Here is a 16,882-nt window from a genome sequence, read left to right as displayed (position 1 = left end):
TGTAAAGAAAACATCTTAAAGATGTTTGTTTAACTTTTTGATTCAGTTTTAAATGTTCTGTTGGTTGTATTTTATCCCAGCTTTTATGTAGTGTTAAAAAACTGAAACAGGAAGTGCTTCTGGACCAGTGTTGTTTACATCTTGTGAAATGGTCTATAGGTTGCAGCAGTTGCCACAGAGTTGAGGGCTGCATTGGGATTGAGTTCCGCCGGGTCCCGCGGGACCCAACGCAAATCTCCCGGGAGCGGGCAGTTTGAACTTTGCTGCGGGCGGGAATGAGCGGCTAAAAAAAAAACTGCGGGATCGGGAGGTAGTCTAGCGACATGATGGAGATGTCAATAAATGATGTGGAAAAGATCCTCAAACGAGGTATTTACAGCACACAACCTAAGCAAGGCAAGTCTGACATTTGGACTTTTATTCATTTCCTGATCAGTGTGTCAAAAGACATGTAGGCCAGGGTAACGAAAAAACAACCCCATGATTCTCTTTAATAATAGCAATACAAATATGTGTTTTTTCCTGTGGGATGGGAGAAGACACAAAATCAAAATCATCTCTATTATTGTGCGGGAATAAATTCTCAGAGTTTTGCGGGTGCAGCCGGGAGTGGACATATATATTGCAAGAGCGGGCGGTAATAGTCAGAAATTTGGCGGCCGTGGACGGAAGCGGGATGAAGAAAACAGTCCCGCCCAGGGCTCTACTGCAGAGCAGCCAATAGGTGCGCGAGCTGCCTCGCCTAGGTCTGCTGGCTGCAGCAAGTGAGTTTAAATTAATACAAATTATAAGGATAATTTTTGCCTTCAGTATTCTCGAGAAGAGGTTTTCCCTCTAAGGTTGTTTTTTTCCATAGTCAACTATCTAGCTAGTTATTCAACATGACATCATGACTTTGCGTAAACATAGACGCCAATTTCGAGTCAAGTGGCGTGTTATCTCGACGCATTTTGAGCTATCTGCGTGTATGCGTCTATGTCTACGCCATTAACGTCCGCGTCATTCCGCGTGTCTGTACACACCGTCAAATGTCTGAGCAAAACAAAGCAAAATGTACATCTACATCTGGGGAGCTTTGTGTTTCTTTCCTAGGATGGTAAGGGAACGGTAATAAATGCCATTAACCCCAGTGACGGTTAGGTTTAGGGACAGGGTTGAGGTAAATCAATAACGTTAAGTCAACGGCGTTCATAAACACACTGAAAAGCGATTATGTGTATTGATAGCACGCCAAAAATGGAAATACGAATTGGCGTGTCATACACACGCTACTTCATGAGATCACTCTGAGTTATTAGTTATCTAACATTAAAAACATTTTTCTATTTAACAAGAAAGTCGTACGAACCTTAAAGTGTTAACCTGTCACCTCTGACCTTCAACAGCTGTCACAGCTCCTGGTGCAGATAGGATGTTGTTGCAGGAACTGATTTGCTATAGGCTACTCCTGACTGGTTGAAATCTCATGCTACTTAAGACAAATGTACAGTAATGTACAGAAGTAGCTGCACTGCTTAAATACAAAATTAGTTTTTGAGCGAAAAGATAAGTAAAGTCACTCTGATGACACAATTTTTATGTGAAATGTGCATATTTACCACCAATTGTCATGGTATGGGGAATTTTTTTTTTTTTTAACTTGAAACCAATTTCTTTGGATTCCATGACCCCAAAAATGTACACTTTGACACTGAATTTGTCATTATAGCGATAACAGAAGGAAAGATATGGGCTCTAGAGTATTTTCGGTGCATTGGTGGCCATTTTTGAAAAAACATGTTTATTTTTGATGCAAAGTGTGATCTTACTTGTGTCTTATGATAAATTTATTTGTATGACCCTAAGGTACTTCCATACCAAAGGCGACCTTTGCATCATGACTATTTTTTGGGCTTAACCTCCCTACTATTAAGGCCAGATAAGTAGTTTGTTGAGGGTTGGTTTTTTAGGGAGAAAGAACTTATGAGTTTTCTGTTAAAACGGTATCATGTTAGCGGCCCCTAAATTAATAGCTAATGGTCTTTGCGACGGAAGTGAATCAATCAAAACTAACTTAAGTTGGACAATAACTTTATTCTAGAGCTGCTGTAAAGGCTAAACAATCTCTGTTATTTTAATTTCCTATTATCACTGTAAAGTAGTTTTGGAACAATCTACATTGTTAAAAGCGCTATATAAACGAAGGTAACTTTGTTTATATAGCTGCTGGAAACACCACAGCCTGACTGATGCTTCTCACAGACTGACCCTCGTATTACATGTCAAGTTTATCATCTGTAGAGCTGCCTCTCTTGCTAGATCATGAGTAATGTGTGTAATCTCTGTTCCAGGTCTGACTCTGCTGATCCCTTATCTCATCGCCAACAAGAAGAAATGGAAGGACTGTAAGATCCGCGTGTTCATTGGAGGAAAGATCAACCGGATCGACCACGACCGCAGAGCGTGCGTACATCAATACTACATACATACACACACGTAGTGTCATTACTGCATTATTTATATTAGAATTCTATGAGAAGAATATGCTTTTCTTTCTTTTTTCTGTAGAAGAACACATTCAACATGCATGACTCAAATGAACTATAAGAATATGCTTTTCTTTGATATTTGACTTCATCTCACAGATGTCAGGGCTAGTCCTGTGGAGTTGAGATCACACAGACGAGCGAGCTGGACTAGTATGCGGTTTCTTTTTACATAAAGCACTCTCTGTGGCACACGCGCTCTGTGTGTGTTTGTGTGAGACAAATGTTTCCCATTGTCCTCTGCAGCTGCCAGTGCCTTTGTTCGCTATAATTATCAGTGTTCCAGCGGTAAGGTCTTCATAGAGACTGTGAGGTCTTTCACATGTTCATCTGCACAGGTTTCTGTTGAGTCTAACACACTGGAGTCTTCATCACCAGCATTCAGAACCGCTTCCTTTCTTCTATGTGAAGAACTGTCAGAGCTGCAAGGAAGCGGTGGCAATATTGTGTGCATTATTTATGATTGCCTGATAAATATGTGATGACTATGTTGCTCTTTCCTCAGCATGGCCACATTGCTCAGCAAGTTCAGGATCGATTTCTCTGACATCACTGTCCTGGGCGACGTCAATACAAAGCCCAAGTCGGAGGGGTAAGATCTGCATGACACTTCTCAGAGGTGCTCTAATAGACTAGGTCGATTTTCAGATAATGTGACACCCTCGGGCATTTTTGAGAAAAGATGGCAAACAGACTTTTCTAGGGGTATTTTTTTCTGCTGAATCTATTTTTGGTGTTTGCCAAGCTGTATCTCTTATGTGAAACTCAGTAGAGCGCAAAGTCCAAGATGACCTCTAAAATGTCAGGAAATTCCACAATTAATGAGTATATAAAGTTTATTTAGGTGGGAATTAAGGTAATTTGTATGTGACAATGATAATTGAATTATTTCTCATTGTAGTCATTTGTTTGGAGTCACATGCTATTGTCTTTGGGTCAAAATTGAGTTCGGAGTTATCAATAAGGTTTTTTATTCTACTTTCTATTTCTATTACTTTCTGCAGTTATTTCCACACACATCGTATTTTTCATCAGAATTAATTTCTATATCTAAAGAGCAACATGAACCGACACAAAATATTTCCAGTTGTGGAATTGTACCCATGAAGTTGGTCAGATTATAAGATCACCACATCAATATGGATGCTGTGTGTAGTTTGAAGTCTGACCGGTCAATGTCATTGTTTTGTAGTAAGAGAAGAGAAAATAATATCATGCAATCCAGAGAGCCTTTTCATGTTCCTTCACTTATTGTTTGGTGGACAGGGTCTCTTAGAAGTGGATCATGATGATGGTGTGCTCAAAATAAAAAAGATGACACTCAAAGTAAGGTTCTTAAGTGTTGCTCAAGACCTAGTGTACAACTTCAGTTGTGGTAAACACTGGTAGGGCTGTGCAAAAATTAATTGCGATTAATCGCATCCAAAATAAAAGTCTGTGTTTACATAATATATTTGTGTGTGCTGTATATAATTATTTTTTATATATATAAATACACACACATTCATGTATATATTTAAGAAAATGTGTTATTCATACATAAAATATTTATATTTATATAATATAGATTATGTATTTATATATATATATATACAGAATTTAAGTGCAAATAATTCTTAAATATATACATGCATGCATAGGTATTTATATATACAAAATAATTCTATACAGCACACACAAATATATTATGTAAACACAGACTTTTATTTTGGATGCGATTAATCGCAATTAATTTTTGCACAGCCCTAAACACTGGACTCCCAATATTGGTCTAGCAAACACATTGCACCAAGCTACCAGATCAAAAGAACTGGTTGAGCTGTTTCACATGGCTGGTCACTTCATAAGCTACAACAACTTAAAACAGGTTGATACAGCTTTGGAGGAGGTCCTTCAAGCAAACAAGCGGTATGTCTTCCTCTGCCAGTGGGGTAAAGACTGGAAGATTCTACGCTGCTGCCCATCTTGATGTCACTCCCTCCAGTCCCAGACTACTGTTTGGAATTGATCAGCTGCAACTGCTCCTCAAGATGTGCACGATGTAAATGTAAAAAGTTTCGTCTGCATTGCTCTGCTGCATGCAAGTGCAAGGGGGGGGGATGTTTTATTTTTTTTATTGTGCCTCGAGATTCCCATCATCCCAGTTGTCTCATTCCTGAGAACATTGTGAACATGTCACTTCAGCTTTCACAATGTGTGTGTGTGTGTGTGTTTGTCATTTAGTCTGACAGAGTTTGCTGAGATGATCGAGCAGTATAAACTGAGAGAAGACGATATGGAGCAGGACGCGGCTGAGAAGATGAAGAGCGAAGAACCCTGGAGAATCACTGACAACGAGCTGGAGCTCTACAAAGCCAAGGTTTCAACACACATTGCTGATCATCTCAGTAAACTAGATTAGATGACCCAAACTAGATAACCCATCAAGCAGAGATGGTGAGAAGTCTTGTGCCACCCAAAGCACAGCATGTGAGTTTAGTTGCAAGCAGTAGTGGATAGAATTATTCCTAAAGGCCTGTTCACACAAGGACAATAACTATAACGATAACTATTATGTTTTAATAACCATCCTATAGAATTAGAACGATTATTAAAATATAAGGAAATCCACAAGATGACATAACTGCATGGTTTATAATAAACAGGATGATATCACCCACTGATATGGACTCTAATATAGTCAGCATTCTGGGGTGCTTCTCAATATCCCTCCTCTTCTCCTCGCTCCTCCGTCTTCCATCCTATTACCCGGAAACCGATCGAGCTCAGCCATCTTAAACAAAGAGTATAGAAGAACAAGAGGCGAAACTCTGATGCTTTTTTGGTAACAGCCACTAGATGACGCTTCGGTAGAGCGGCCGCCATATCGGGGTGAAAATTTCAATGGGAACCGGATGGTTCAGGTCCAAAAGATAGTGTTAATAACAGTTTCAGATGCAGCTTCAAATGTCTTTAAACGATACCAGACGATGAATAAGGGTCTTATCATGCGAAACGATCGGTTATTTCAAAGCTTATTCCAAAAATGTAACTTTTCTAAGGACAAATGCTAGCCTTTCTCCATTCTGTGAGGCGCGTTTGCAACGTCACTTAGTGCGTAATTACGTTCAAAAGGTCACGGGCGACGTAGCCAGAAGTAGAGTCAGAGTGTTTACAAGTTGAACGCATAGGTTGAACGTCAAAACTAACTCAAACGCCGTTTACAAAAAAGGAATTAAAAGGTAAAACAGCGATGTCGGACGATTTTTATTCTGTACTTCCGGCTACGTCGCCCGTGACCTTTTGAACGGTCATCTAATATTTGATGACCGTTCAAAAGGTTTGAACGGACCTCTAATATTTGATTAGACCAAAGGTTCATTGTTCGCCGGAGTTCTCCTTTAAATAGAATAGTGAGGTGAAAAGATGGTGTGCATTTGTTTCCTTGAAGTGTGTTTTCTTTAACATATACAGTAACTTCAGTCTTCCTGTGAAATGATTTGTGTTTCCTCAGAGTAACCGTCAGATCCGGCTGAACGAGCTGTTGAAGGAGCACTCCAGCACAGCCAACCTCATAGTCATGTAAGTTACAAACCTGACCCTATACTGGCGTAGTGATTTAACCAGATTAAAGTACTTCAAGTAGTTATAGCTTCACGCTGCTTGAATATGACTTTTTGAATTTTAAGTCCTGAAAAACCCTTGAAAACTATGGAAGCTTGTTTCCGCCACTGAATGAAAAATATAAAAGGTAATTGCGACTTTTTATCTCACAATTCTGACTTTTTTTCTCACAATTGTGATTTTACTTCTCGCAATTCTGACATTATTTCTCAGAATTGCGAGATGGAAAGTCAGAATTGTGAGATATAAAGTCAGAATTGCGTGATATAAAGTCGCAATTGCGAGATATAAAGTCAGAATTGCGTGATATAAAGTCAGAATTGCGAGATATGAAGTCAGAATTGTGAGTTATAAAGTCAGAATAGCAAGATATAAAGTCAGAATTGCGAGATATGAAGTCAGAATTGTGAGTTATAAAGTCAGAATAGCAAGATATAAAGTCAGAATTGCGAGATATGAAGTCAGAATTGCGAGTTATAAAGTCAGAATTGCTAAATATAAAGTCGCAATTGCGTGTTATAAAGTCAGAAATGCATGATATAAAGTCAGAATTGTGAGATTTAAACTATTCTGAGGGGGAAAAAAGTTAGTCTTTTTTTCCCCCTTAGAATTGGCCTAATAAGTCGCAATTGCGAGTTTATATCTCACAATTCTGAGAAAAGATGTCAGAATTTCGACATATAAACTCGCAATTATGTGTTATAAAGTCAGAATTGCGAGATGTAAACTCGCAATTGTGAGAAAAAAAGTAACACTTCTGTCTTTTTTTCTCAGAATTGCGACTTTATATCACACAATTCTGACTTTATATCTCGCAATTCTGACTTTATAACACACAATTCTGACTTTATAACTCGCAATTGCGACTTTATATCACGCAATTCAGAGAAATAAAGTCAGAATTGGGAGATATAAACTCGCAATTGTGAGGGAAAAAAGTCCGAATTGTGAGAAAAAAAGTCTGAATTGTGAGATAAAAAGTCACAATTATTTATTATATTTTTTTATTCAGTGGTGGAAACAAGCTTCTATAGAAAACAGCCATATTTATGAAGAGGTACTTGAAAAGTGGTTGACTTATTTTTAAATATAATATATATGAAAATTCATTTTAAAAAAAACCCTCACAAATACAATCTTTTCATGCTAAATGAACACTGCAGCCCATCTGATAAAACCCCATCAGACCTTTTCTTGATACGAAGTATGCCAACTTTATCATTCAAATATTATTTATAGAACAATAAAATAGCCATTATAAACTTTTTACTTAATGTATATTATTAAATGCGTTGCAAGTTGTATTCTAGATGCCTTCTATCTGTAATTTGAGTTTTTTAAAAAAATCCTAAAGATATTGTTTGATAAGTGTGATCTTCTTGTGGTCCTTGAAAACCAAAAAAGTAGTGCTTAAAGTCCTCAAGTCCTGGAATCTGTTTGACAATGTCAGTAAACAATCAGAGTCACATACTGAATGTGATAGTTATATATAAATATTCAGTAATATTCATATCTGAATACTTATAATATTTTAGATGCATTCCAGTCAGGCTTTAGGACCTCTCATAGTACAGAATCGGCACTGTCAAGGTCACTAATGATGTACAGTATTATTATCGTTGGACTCGCATGTTGTTCTGGTTTTATTGGATCTGAGCGCTGCCTTCGATACAATAGATCATGAAATTCTTTTCAATCGTCTGGAGTGTTGGGTTGGTGTGCAGGGTATAGCTCTTCAGTGGTTTGCTTCATATTTAAAAGGCAGGACAGTTGCTGTGAATCTGGGAGACTTCTCTTCCACATTGGCCCCTTTAGTTTGTGGTGTCCATCAGGGGTCGATTTTGGGGCCGTTGTTGTTTTCGCGGCTCTACATGTTTTCTTTAAGCAGTGTTTTTCGAAAGTATAGCATTTCATATCATTGCTATGCAGACGATTTTACTTTCCTGTGAGGCTAGATAAAACCTGTTCGTTGGACAAACCACAGGATGTTACAGTGACATTAAACTCTGGCTATCTAGCTGTTTTCTCCAATTAACTGAGAGTAAAAGTGAGGTTTTGATTGTAGGCGGTCTCATCTTGCATTCCTGATCCATTTGGGTTCTTTATCCCTGAAGACTGAGAATCATGTAAAGAGTTTAGGAGTAATCATGGACTCATCACTTAACTTTGAGAAACAGTTTAGTGCTGTTGTCAAAGGAAGCTTTTTTAACCTGAGATCAATTGCTAAAGTAAAGCATTTTTTTATCTAGTGAGGATTTAAAAATTGTAGTTCTTTTATTACATTTTAGCTTGACTACTGCAATTCTCTATATATCGGTCTCCCCCAGACTACAGTTAGTGCAGAATGCAGCTGCAAGACTTTTTGCAAGACGGGGATGCGAAAGAGAGAACATATTACTCCGGTACTGCAATCCCTACATTGGCTTCTGGTCAAATTTAGGATTTATTTTAAAATACTCTTGTTTGTTTACAAGGCATTGTCAGGCCTTGCTCCCCAGTATATCAGCGATCATATAGTTCCTTACTCTCCTTTTCGAGTTCTCAGGTCCTCCGGTCTACGACTTTTAAAGGTACCTCGTTGTAATTTAAAATCAAAAGGAAATCGTGCTTTCTCTGTGGTAGGTCCCAAACTTTGGAATAGTCTCCCATTCCATGTGAGGTCAGCTCCATCGATTACAACTTTTAAGTCTTATTTAAATACTTACTTATTTGAATACTTACTTATTTGTAGTCTGTTTTGTTGTATGACTTTCATGTTATTATTCTGTAAAGCACTTTTGGGGCAACGTCCTTTGTTTAAAAAATGTGCTATATAAATAAAGTTGCTTGCTTCTTGCTACTGTAGTGTCTCCAAAACAGCTGAAAATGCAGGAGAACATGAAGCCATTGTCATGATCATGTTTTTTGAGTGAGTTCCTTTCGTTATTTTCCAGCAGCACTAACGTTTGTGTGTGTCTGACAGGAGCATGCCGCTGGCCAGGAAAGGAGCCGTGTCCAGCGCTCTGTATATGGCCTGGCTGGACACACTCTCTAAAGACCTGCCGCCCATCCTGTTAGTGCGCGGGAACCACCAGAGCGTCCTCACCTTCTACTCGTAGAGCGCACAAACACACACACACACACACAAACACACACACACTAGTACAACACATCTTATGATGACGACAGACGCTCCTCACCGAAGCGGACACCAGAGTGGCTCTCTCCTCTACGCCCACAGGAGAGCTCACAGACACACACACACACACACACAGAGCACATCTGATGATGATGATGATGACGACAGACGCTCCTCAACGAAGCGGACACCAGGGCAGCTCTCTCTACTGGTGTCCACTGTCTTCAGCTCACCGTTTCTGAGCACATGTTACACTGATTGTTGTTATCATTGTTATCATTACTATGACTGTCACAACTTTCTGAGTTGTGGATTTATTTTTCCTTTTTCGTACTTTTTAATTTGCTCTTGATAAAGCAATAATCACCTGATTTCTTATTTTCTCACTTTGAAGAAAAAAATTGGTTCTGTGCAACACTTTTCTAGCCTTGTGGATGTGCCTTCCTGTGTGATCTTATTACATACTTACATTTTTCCCTGACTGGTGATTTATGATCTAGATTTTAGGCTGTTTATTGGGTTGTAAATGTAAATCTTCCTTGATTTGATCACGCTTGGACACGAGTGGACTGAGGTCTCCACTGGGCAGCATTAGAAAATACTTTCTGGCTTTTTTTGTAGTCCGTTTTTTTTTTTATTATTATTATTCTTCTGTTGTTTTTTTCTTCAAAGTTTTACGTCTTCCTTTAAGCATTGAATGAGTTGTGGTGTTAGCTCCTCCATGTTCTCCATTGATAGACCTGAACTACGGGTGATTTTTACAATCATCTTTCACGTAGTCTTATGTAAAAAGTCAGAACTTTAACAAAACTATATTAGTTTTCCCTTGTGTACAGTTGAACAGTTTTTGGTTTGACGAAGAGAGGCTGATGGATGAGTGCTGTCTGAAGGAACCTTTCAAACCAACAATGAACCAAAAGAAGCAAAGCCCTGGAGTCACAGAAGACCTTTGCCTTAACAGATGAAGTAAGGATTGTAGTTTTTACTCGTCGTCGTCTTCAGCCACACTGGCTAGCTGTAGATTATAGATGACAGATGGACTAATGCCTGAACGAGAATGTAATCCTGGCCGTCTAGGAAAGCTCTCCATCTTTCCACTTTCCTAGTTTTATAAAGCCGTCTGGAATTGTACGTTAGTACCGTGCTAAAGCACCATCTTCCTCTCTCACGGACAGCATGTTTCCTGCACTGAATGAAGCTGATTCGTTCCTCTATGCAGGTGGACTGCGTGCGACTCGTTGAAATATTGTAATCTAAACTCAGGATCGAGAGCCGGGTTCATCTTTAATGTTGGAGACGTCTGACGTCCAGGATTTAGTCTGTCCTGTTCTGAATGTTATCTGTTCGTCCGGTTGGTTTTTGTGATTGAATGCTGGGATGTGACAAGATGTTTGATGTATGGCCCATCATGCCTTAATTTAGAGCGGTCCGTAACTGAAGCGTTGGTCAGTTTAGTGTCATATAGAGTGTCTTTGGTTTGGTCACACTTTGAATCTGGTTCCCAACACTAATAGTTTGCAGGCGCAGTTTGTTTCAGCTCTGTGTGTGTTATATTCAAGCGATTCAGAGCCCTGCCATTTTACCTGAGAAATAATCCATGTGACGAATATATTCACATTTATAGATCTCAATATAAGCGAATATTTAAAAGTGAAATGTGTGTGCGCACCGCATGTGTTTTCATTTGAAGTGGGTGAAGTTGGTTAAGCTGATGGTACAATCTCACCTGTTGAAAATGTGTCGTTTGTTCGGGTGAACGAGTGCTGTACATACACACCGACGTACGACAAATTCACCAGTTCAACTCCTACCTGTTCACTTCAACAATTAGAACACTTGTGTATTATATGTAGATCTAGAAAAGAAAGCGTGTGTGTTTCTCTGCAATGTAGAAGTGCATTAGCTGCTGCTGTAGGGTCCACACCACGAGGTGCTCTACAAGTGCCTCAGCGGCCGGCTGGTTCTCTGGAGATGGAGACGGTGGCGTGTCACAGCATCTCTCGTCCTGCAGAATGTGTTGCCAAAGTCTGTCTCAAGATTTCTCAGTAGCTTATCGTGTGAAAATGAGTTAACACATCAAGGTCAACGAGTTCCAGCTCTAGTTCACACTATACTTCCTTACTAACTTGTAAATATCTTTTAACCTAACCAGATTAATCAAAGGAGTGGAGTAATAACAAATTAATATGGTGAAATTATTTATTACAGGTTGTTTTTTGTTTCTCTTATGTTACAGTAGTTTTTAAGATGTTTGTTTTTTTTTAGTCTGCACAATCTTTTTCTTTTTCAATGTTTGGTCACATTTCTATCTTTTATATGCCTTTTAATGAAATGCTCTGTTGACCGATGGTTTGAGTTTCCTGCTAAACATGAGGGTGGTTCTGAGTGATCGTGCTGGAACAGTAATGTTTTGATATACTGTACTGCTGTTTGTCACATGCTTTTTTCTAACATTTTAACGGTTAAGGGTATCGATGCTTTGTACATCTTTATTGCAATATATAAAAATAAACAAATGATAATCAGTTGTTATTGTGTTGATGCCTTTAAATAGAGAAACTTCTCTTTCACCATTGGGTCTGAAATTATCTTTCTTGACCTCAGAGACGACCTTGCTATCGGCCCATACCTTTGTGTTCAACACTGGACAGTTTGTCTGACCGCCACACGGACACCATATTCATATTTGTGATTCAGGAGGTGGTTGAGCAATGATTCAGCTGAGGCTCTCAGAACGATCTCGTGGCACTCGGTTAACTGAAGCTCAGTCTGAAACGCTGTCTTTTATAAGCATCGTTAAATGGTGGCAGTGATACTTGTACCCACGGACAGACAGGTGCTTTAGGAGTTAATGAGGCAAGACATACAGTTTAACCCTCTGGGCTTCTTCGTAAATGGGTTACACTTAGCTTCCTCCCGGTCAAAAACGGACGAAGCCTTAAAATTTTACTTTACTTCTTCCCAGGATAACCATTCAAATATATTTTTGTTCTATAATATTTTATGATTATTATTTCGAATTTTTAGAATTTTTCATGATACTTTGCATTAATTATATAATTTTTATGAGCTATTTTTTCCATTAGAATTAATATACATATTTTTATTTTATATTGTTTTTTTTTTTTTCAATAAATACAACATTTCACATCAAAATAGAGTGTCAGCTAATAAAAAAAAATAATTCAAGTAGAAGAGCGCCACCTAGTTGCTTTAAAAAATAGTTACATGTGTGCAATGTCCTGTACAGCCTGTAGGCTGCCTATAGCTTCCTATTCAAATACATAGAAAGGCTTTTTGATTCTTTTTGTTGGTTTAGACATGATTTCTCATGTCTGTGTGTGTGTGTGAGTGCGCATTTGAGCAAGATTTTTTTCTCATTTATTGATTTTATTTTTCATATTCTACAAATTTGCTGGTGCAGTCTTGCCAGTTTATCTGTGTATGTGTGTGTGTTTGTGTGCGTGCGTGTGTGTGTGTGGGGGGTGGTCTTATTTGCACTCTTGATGTTCTAGACTAGAGTGTCACCCCTTCATTGCTGTACACTTTTTTTCTGCACAGTTGCTGATCTGTAGCTTGTACCACCAAAAGTTTCTCTGAGTTTTCCTATTTTTTCATATTTCCCATTCATTTCCTATGTCGGTCATTTTTGACCGGGAGGAAGCTAAGTGTGACTTTTTTTTTTTACGACCCTTTAACAAATCAGAATCATCTCCTTGATTTTTTTGTGTGTTCATATAGGTAATACAACAAAAGTCACCAAGTTTCAGCCCGATCCGATCAAGCAAAAAAATTAAACATTTCAAAATGTAACAGTTTTCGGTCATTCTGTAAGCCCAGAGGGTTAACAGGTTTATTTACTGTTTGGACAATCTACACCCAGTAGAATTTACAGTGTAATCTGCTTTGTAACATGTTTTGTTTAACTATAAATAATAGCACAATGATCTGCAGTCAGAAGAATGAACTTTTGAGAGAGAGAGAGAGAGAATCAGGGCTGGAAATGCAGGTAATTGGGGAGAATTGGGGAATAGAGGTCCAGTTAAAAACAGGCTTTCCATGCATTTACATTTTAAAAATGGAAAAGATGTCCCCAACTAGGCTGTCAAGTTGCACAAGACTGCATATGCTCACATAAAATGTTAACATCACCATTGTACACAATTTTCCTCAAAGCATCTCAGGTTGAACATTTTGAAAGGCTTAAAAAACCCGTTTTATTTAATAAAAAAGAAAAAAAGGGTATAGTGAAATAAAGTATTATTAGCTCTATGTAATGTATGGTGTTTATGGTGTGTATGGCAGCTTGTGTGCGAGTCTTTAAGTATTCAGACATAATCACCGTGGGCATGTTGGAGAGCAGTGACCTTCTGCGATGACGTGCTGGTCATCAGAACCGCTCCTCTACTGGAGTGTGATGTGGAGCGGGTCGCTCTGGGTCTTCAGAACCGCTCCTCTACTGGAGTGTGATGTGGAGCGGGTCGCTCGGGGTCTTCAGAACCGCTCCTCTACTGGACTGTGATGAGCAGGGCTGGAGCGGGTCGCTCGAGGTCATCAAAACCGCTCCTCTACTGGAGTGTGATGATCAGGGATAAAGCGGGTCGTTTGGGGTCATTGGGGTCATCAGAACCGCTCCTCTACTGGAGTGTGATGTGGAGTATGATGAGCAGGGCTAGAGCAGGTCCCTTGGGGTCTTCAGAACTTCTGATCTGCAGGGTGTAGTGTGTCCTTGAAGAGTTCCTGTGTGTGCGGTGCAGGTAACTGACCCCCGCCCGCTGTCTGATCTGGAAGAGCCCGTCCTGGTTTCCAGCTGTTATGGAGTAGGTCTGGCGCTGGACGAGGGATCGGACTGCAGGCACCAGTTCCAGTACGGCTGCTCTGGGCTTGAGTTGTGAACGCTTGAGAAGTAACTTCAGTGGTTGATCGACGTCCACGCTGGCAAGACTAACTGCTTCCTGTAGGAACAGCAGATATTTTGTGAGGTTCAGTGAACGGACATCCACGTGCAACATTAATTTCAAAGAGGAATGAGACTCAGGGTACATTTACACGACAACGATATGCTTAGAACTGAGAGGTTTTTCCTTTGTTTTTCGTGTACAGATGACACCATTCTCAAAACGGTCCCCATTCACATCGATCCGTGAAACGACTGAAAACACTCTATTCTGCTGCCAGGCCAGTAGACACAATATAGACTAAACACGTAATACGCATGTGCATGACATCATCGTCTTCAGGGATTCGTGTTTTTGTGGTTTACACAGAGTACCGGGTTTGGAACGACATGAGGGTGAGTAATTAATGACAGAATTGTCATTTTTTGGAGAATATACCCCTTTAAGAAATAGCTCTGGATTTTTATTTCTCTTTTCTTACCTGTGTGAAGTTTGAAATGTGTCTTCTCCTGACACTTTTTTTCTGGTGTCCATTGGTTTTGCAGCCATAGCAGGTTTCAGGAGAAAGATTGTTTTCTTCTTCTGGTCACCACCTCCAAAACCAGCAGCAGATACACAGTGCCTGCAGGAACACACTCGTTTAATCCCACTGATGAGAAAGATCCATTTATAAGACCAATAACTGAACACAGAATGCTGGCTACATGTGTTTCTACCCATGTCATTCACATTTAGCAGACACTTTTGTCCAATGCAATTTAAAAAAAGAGGAACAATAGCCAATTATCAAAGAGCCAACAATATTCATAATATACAATGCCAGATTTGACAATTAAAGAGAAAGGCTGCTTTGATAGGGAGAAAAATAATAAATAATAGGCCTATGTAACAAACATGGTAAGAAACTAAAGGATCAAGCACCATTTAAATGTTTTATTTTCATAACAATTTTCTTTCTTGTGTTTCAATACTGTAATAAAAAACCTAGTTCTTGTAATCCATCTGAACATTTTTTTAATCCCATAATCATCAATGATGATTCTCATTACTGTAATATAGTATTTTTATTATTGTATTACACAAAATAGTATAATAATCAATCAGTAAAAAACATGAAATAAAGAGAAGTATAATAAAAAAACTTCACTTTTAAAATCCAGCCATGTTGAGCAGGTTTCATTAGATGTGCCCAAAATTGCTAGTAAAAAAACAAAAAACAAAAACAGTTTAATCATTTATAATATTATAATGAAATCCCTATTACTTGTCCACTATACACTATTTTCGCTATGTAAATATTCCACTTGACTGTAGTTTGAGCGCTAATATGATGAAGTGTAACAGTATTTGGTGCAGACTCACCCCTGTCCTGCTCTGTAATATCCTGCGGGACATCCGCACATGAACCCCCCTGTGTGTTTGAGCAGGCGTATCTGCAGGGGCTCGTGGAAGACACGCACTCGTCCACGTCTTCACAGCACATGGACACAGGCTCAAACGTGAAGCCAGATGGACAGCCACACTTAAAGCTGCCCAGCGTGTTGAAACAGGAAGCTGAGCCACAGTTGCCCGGATTCAAGCACTCATTGTCATCTGGAGTTCAGAAGAACAGTAAAGCATCACATATTTTAGAAAAGATCCAATACAAACGTTTTAACTTTGATTTAAAAATTCAGGTCAGTTCTGATTTGATTTGGCAAGCTGTTCCAAAGTTTAGGAGCGGATACCCAAGTACAGACTGTTAGAGGGTAAACATCAAAATTATTAAAAAAATACAATTTTCACAAAGACTCACAATTGATAGCATGTTAATCAGGTTGTAAAATCAACGCTGGTCCTTCCCTGGTCTCCTCTGTCAGGGCGCGGAGCTTGACGCACACGCGCAGGGTCACTATGCTACCCTCGCCTGTGCCGATCTCTCCGCCCCGCTGCCCCTCCGGGGGGACGCCTGTAGCTCGGATGATTGGATCAGTTTTTGGGGGCTTGGTTAGAGCTCCCCAATCTGTCCTGTTGGGTCGCCCGAACTATCAGGCTCGGCTATGCGATTCAGTTCGCACGGTCTCCTTCCCGCTTCAGGGGAGTCCGCTTTACAGTGGTCAGTGGCAATGCCCCGATCATGAGAGCGGAGGTTGCCACCCTGCTGGCGAAGGGTGCAATCGAGGCCGTCCCTCCAGCCGAGATGAAGTGAGGGTTTTACAGCCCCTACTTCATTGTTCCCGAAAAAAACCGGTGGGTTACGACCGATCCTGGACCTGCGCGTTTTGAACCGCACCCTTCACCGGCTGCCGTTCAAGATGCTCACGGCCAAACGCATTTTCGAATGTGTTCGGCCCCGGGATTGGTTTGCAGCGATAGATCTGAAGGACGCCTACTTTCATGTCTCCATTTTACCTTGACACAGACCGTTTCTTCGATTTGCTTTCGAGGGGAAGGCATATCAGTATGCGGTTCTCCTATTCGGGTTGGCCCTGTCCCCTCGCGTCTTTACGAAGATTGTCGAGGCGGCCCTTGTTCCCCTTCGCGAACAAGGGGTTCGCGTCCTGAATTATCTCGACGACTGGCTAATCCTAGCACACTCTCGAAATCAGGTCTGCGAACACAGATACCTTGTGCTCCGGCACCTAGCCCGTCTGGGCCTTCGGGTCAACTGGGAGAAGAGCAAACTTTGCCTCGTGCAGAGGATCTCTTTTCTCGGTATGGAGATAGACTCGGTCGCCATGTCCGCGCAGCTTACGAGC

General features: G+C 39.9%; 2 protein-coding genes across 3 annotated transcripts in view; one reads left to right on the top strand and one right to left on the bottom strand.

Moving 5' to 3' along the window:
* Positions 1 to 11,774, top strand: part of slc12a2 (solute carrier family 12 member 2) — a 110,747-nt gene extending 98,973 nt beyond the window's left edge. For both annotated transcript variants that reach the window (XM_039663790.2, XM_039663789.2), the window contains 5 exons: positions 2,331 to 2,442; positions 3,031 to 3,117; positions 4,749 to 4,884; positions 6,019 to 6,086; positions 9,091 to 11,774. In XM_039663790.2, the coding sequence (XP_039519724.2) occupies positions 2,331 to 2,442; positions 3,031 to 3,117; positions 4,749 to 4,884; positions 6,019 to 6,086; positions 9,091 to 9,226 (539 nt within the window). In that variant the 3' untranslated portion in view covers positions 9,227 to 11,774. The remainder of the gene's footprint in view (positions 1 to 2,330; positions 2,443 to 3,030; positions 3,118 to 4,748; positions 4,885 to 6,018; positions 6,087 to 9,090) is intronic.
* A 2,109-nt stretch (positions 11,775 to 13,883) lies between these two features.
* Positions 13,884 to 16,882, bottom strand: part of fbn2 (fibrillin 2) — a 42,580-nt gene continuing 39,581 nt past the window's right edge. Inside the window, 5 exon segments of the mRNA XM_089126575.1 lie at positions 13,884 to 14,201; positions 14,626 to 14,729; positions 14,732 to 14,766; positions 15,507 to 15,558; positions 15,561 to 15,737. Coding sequence (XP_088982701.1) covers positions 13,884 to 14,201; positions 14,626 to 14,729; positions 14,732 to 14,766; positions 15,507 to 15,558; positions 15,561 to 15,737 — 686 coding nt within the window.

This window comes from Pimephales promelas, chromosome 23 (genome assembly GCF_988280905.1).
Source record: "Pimephales promelas chromosome 23, fPimPro1.hap1.1, whole genome shotgun sequence".
Classification (NCBI taxonomy): domain Eukaryota; kingdom Metazoa; phylum Chordata; class Actinopteri; order Cypriniformes; family Leuciscidae; genus Pimephales; species Pimephales promelas.
Note: the sequence above shows the minus strand (reverse complement) of the source record. Positions and strands in the feature narration are given on the sequence as shown.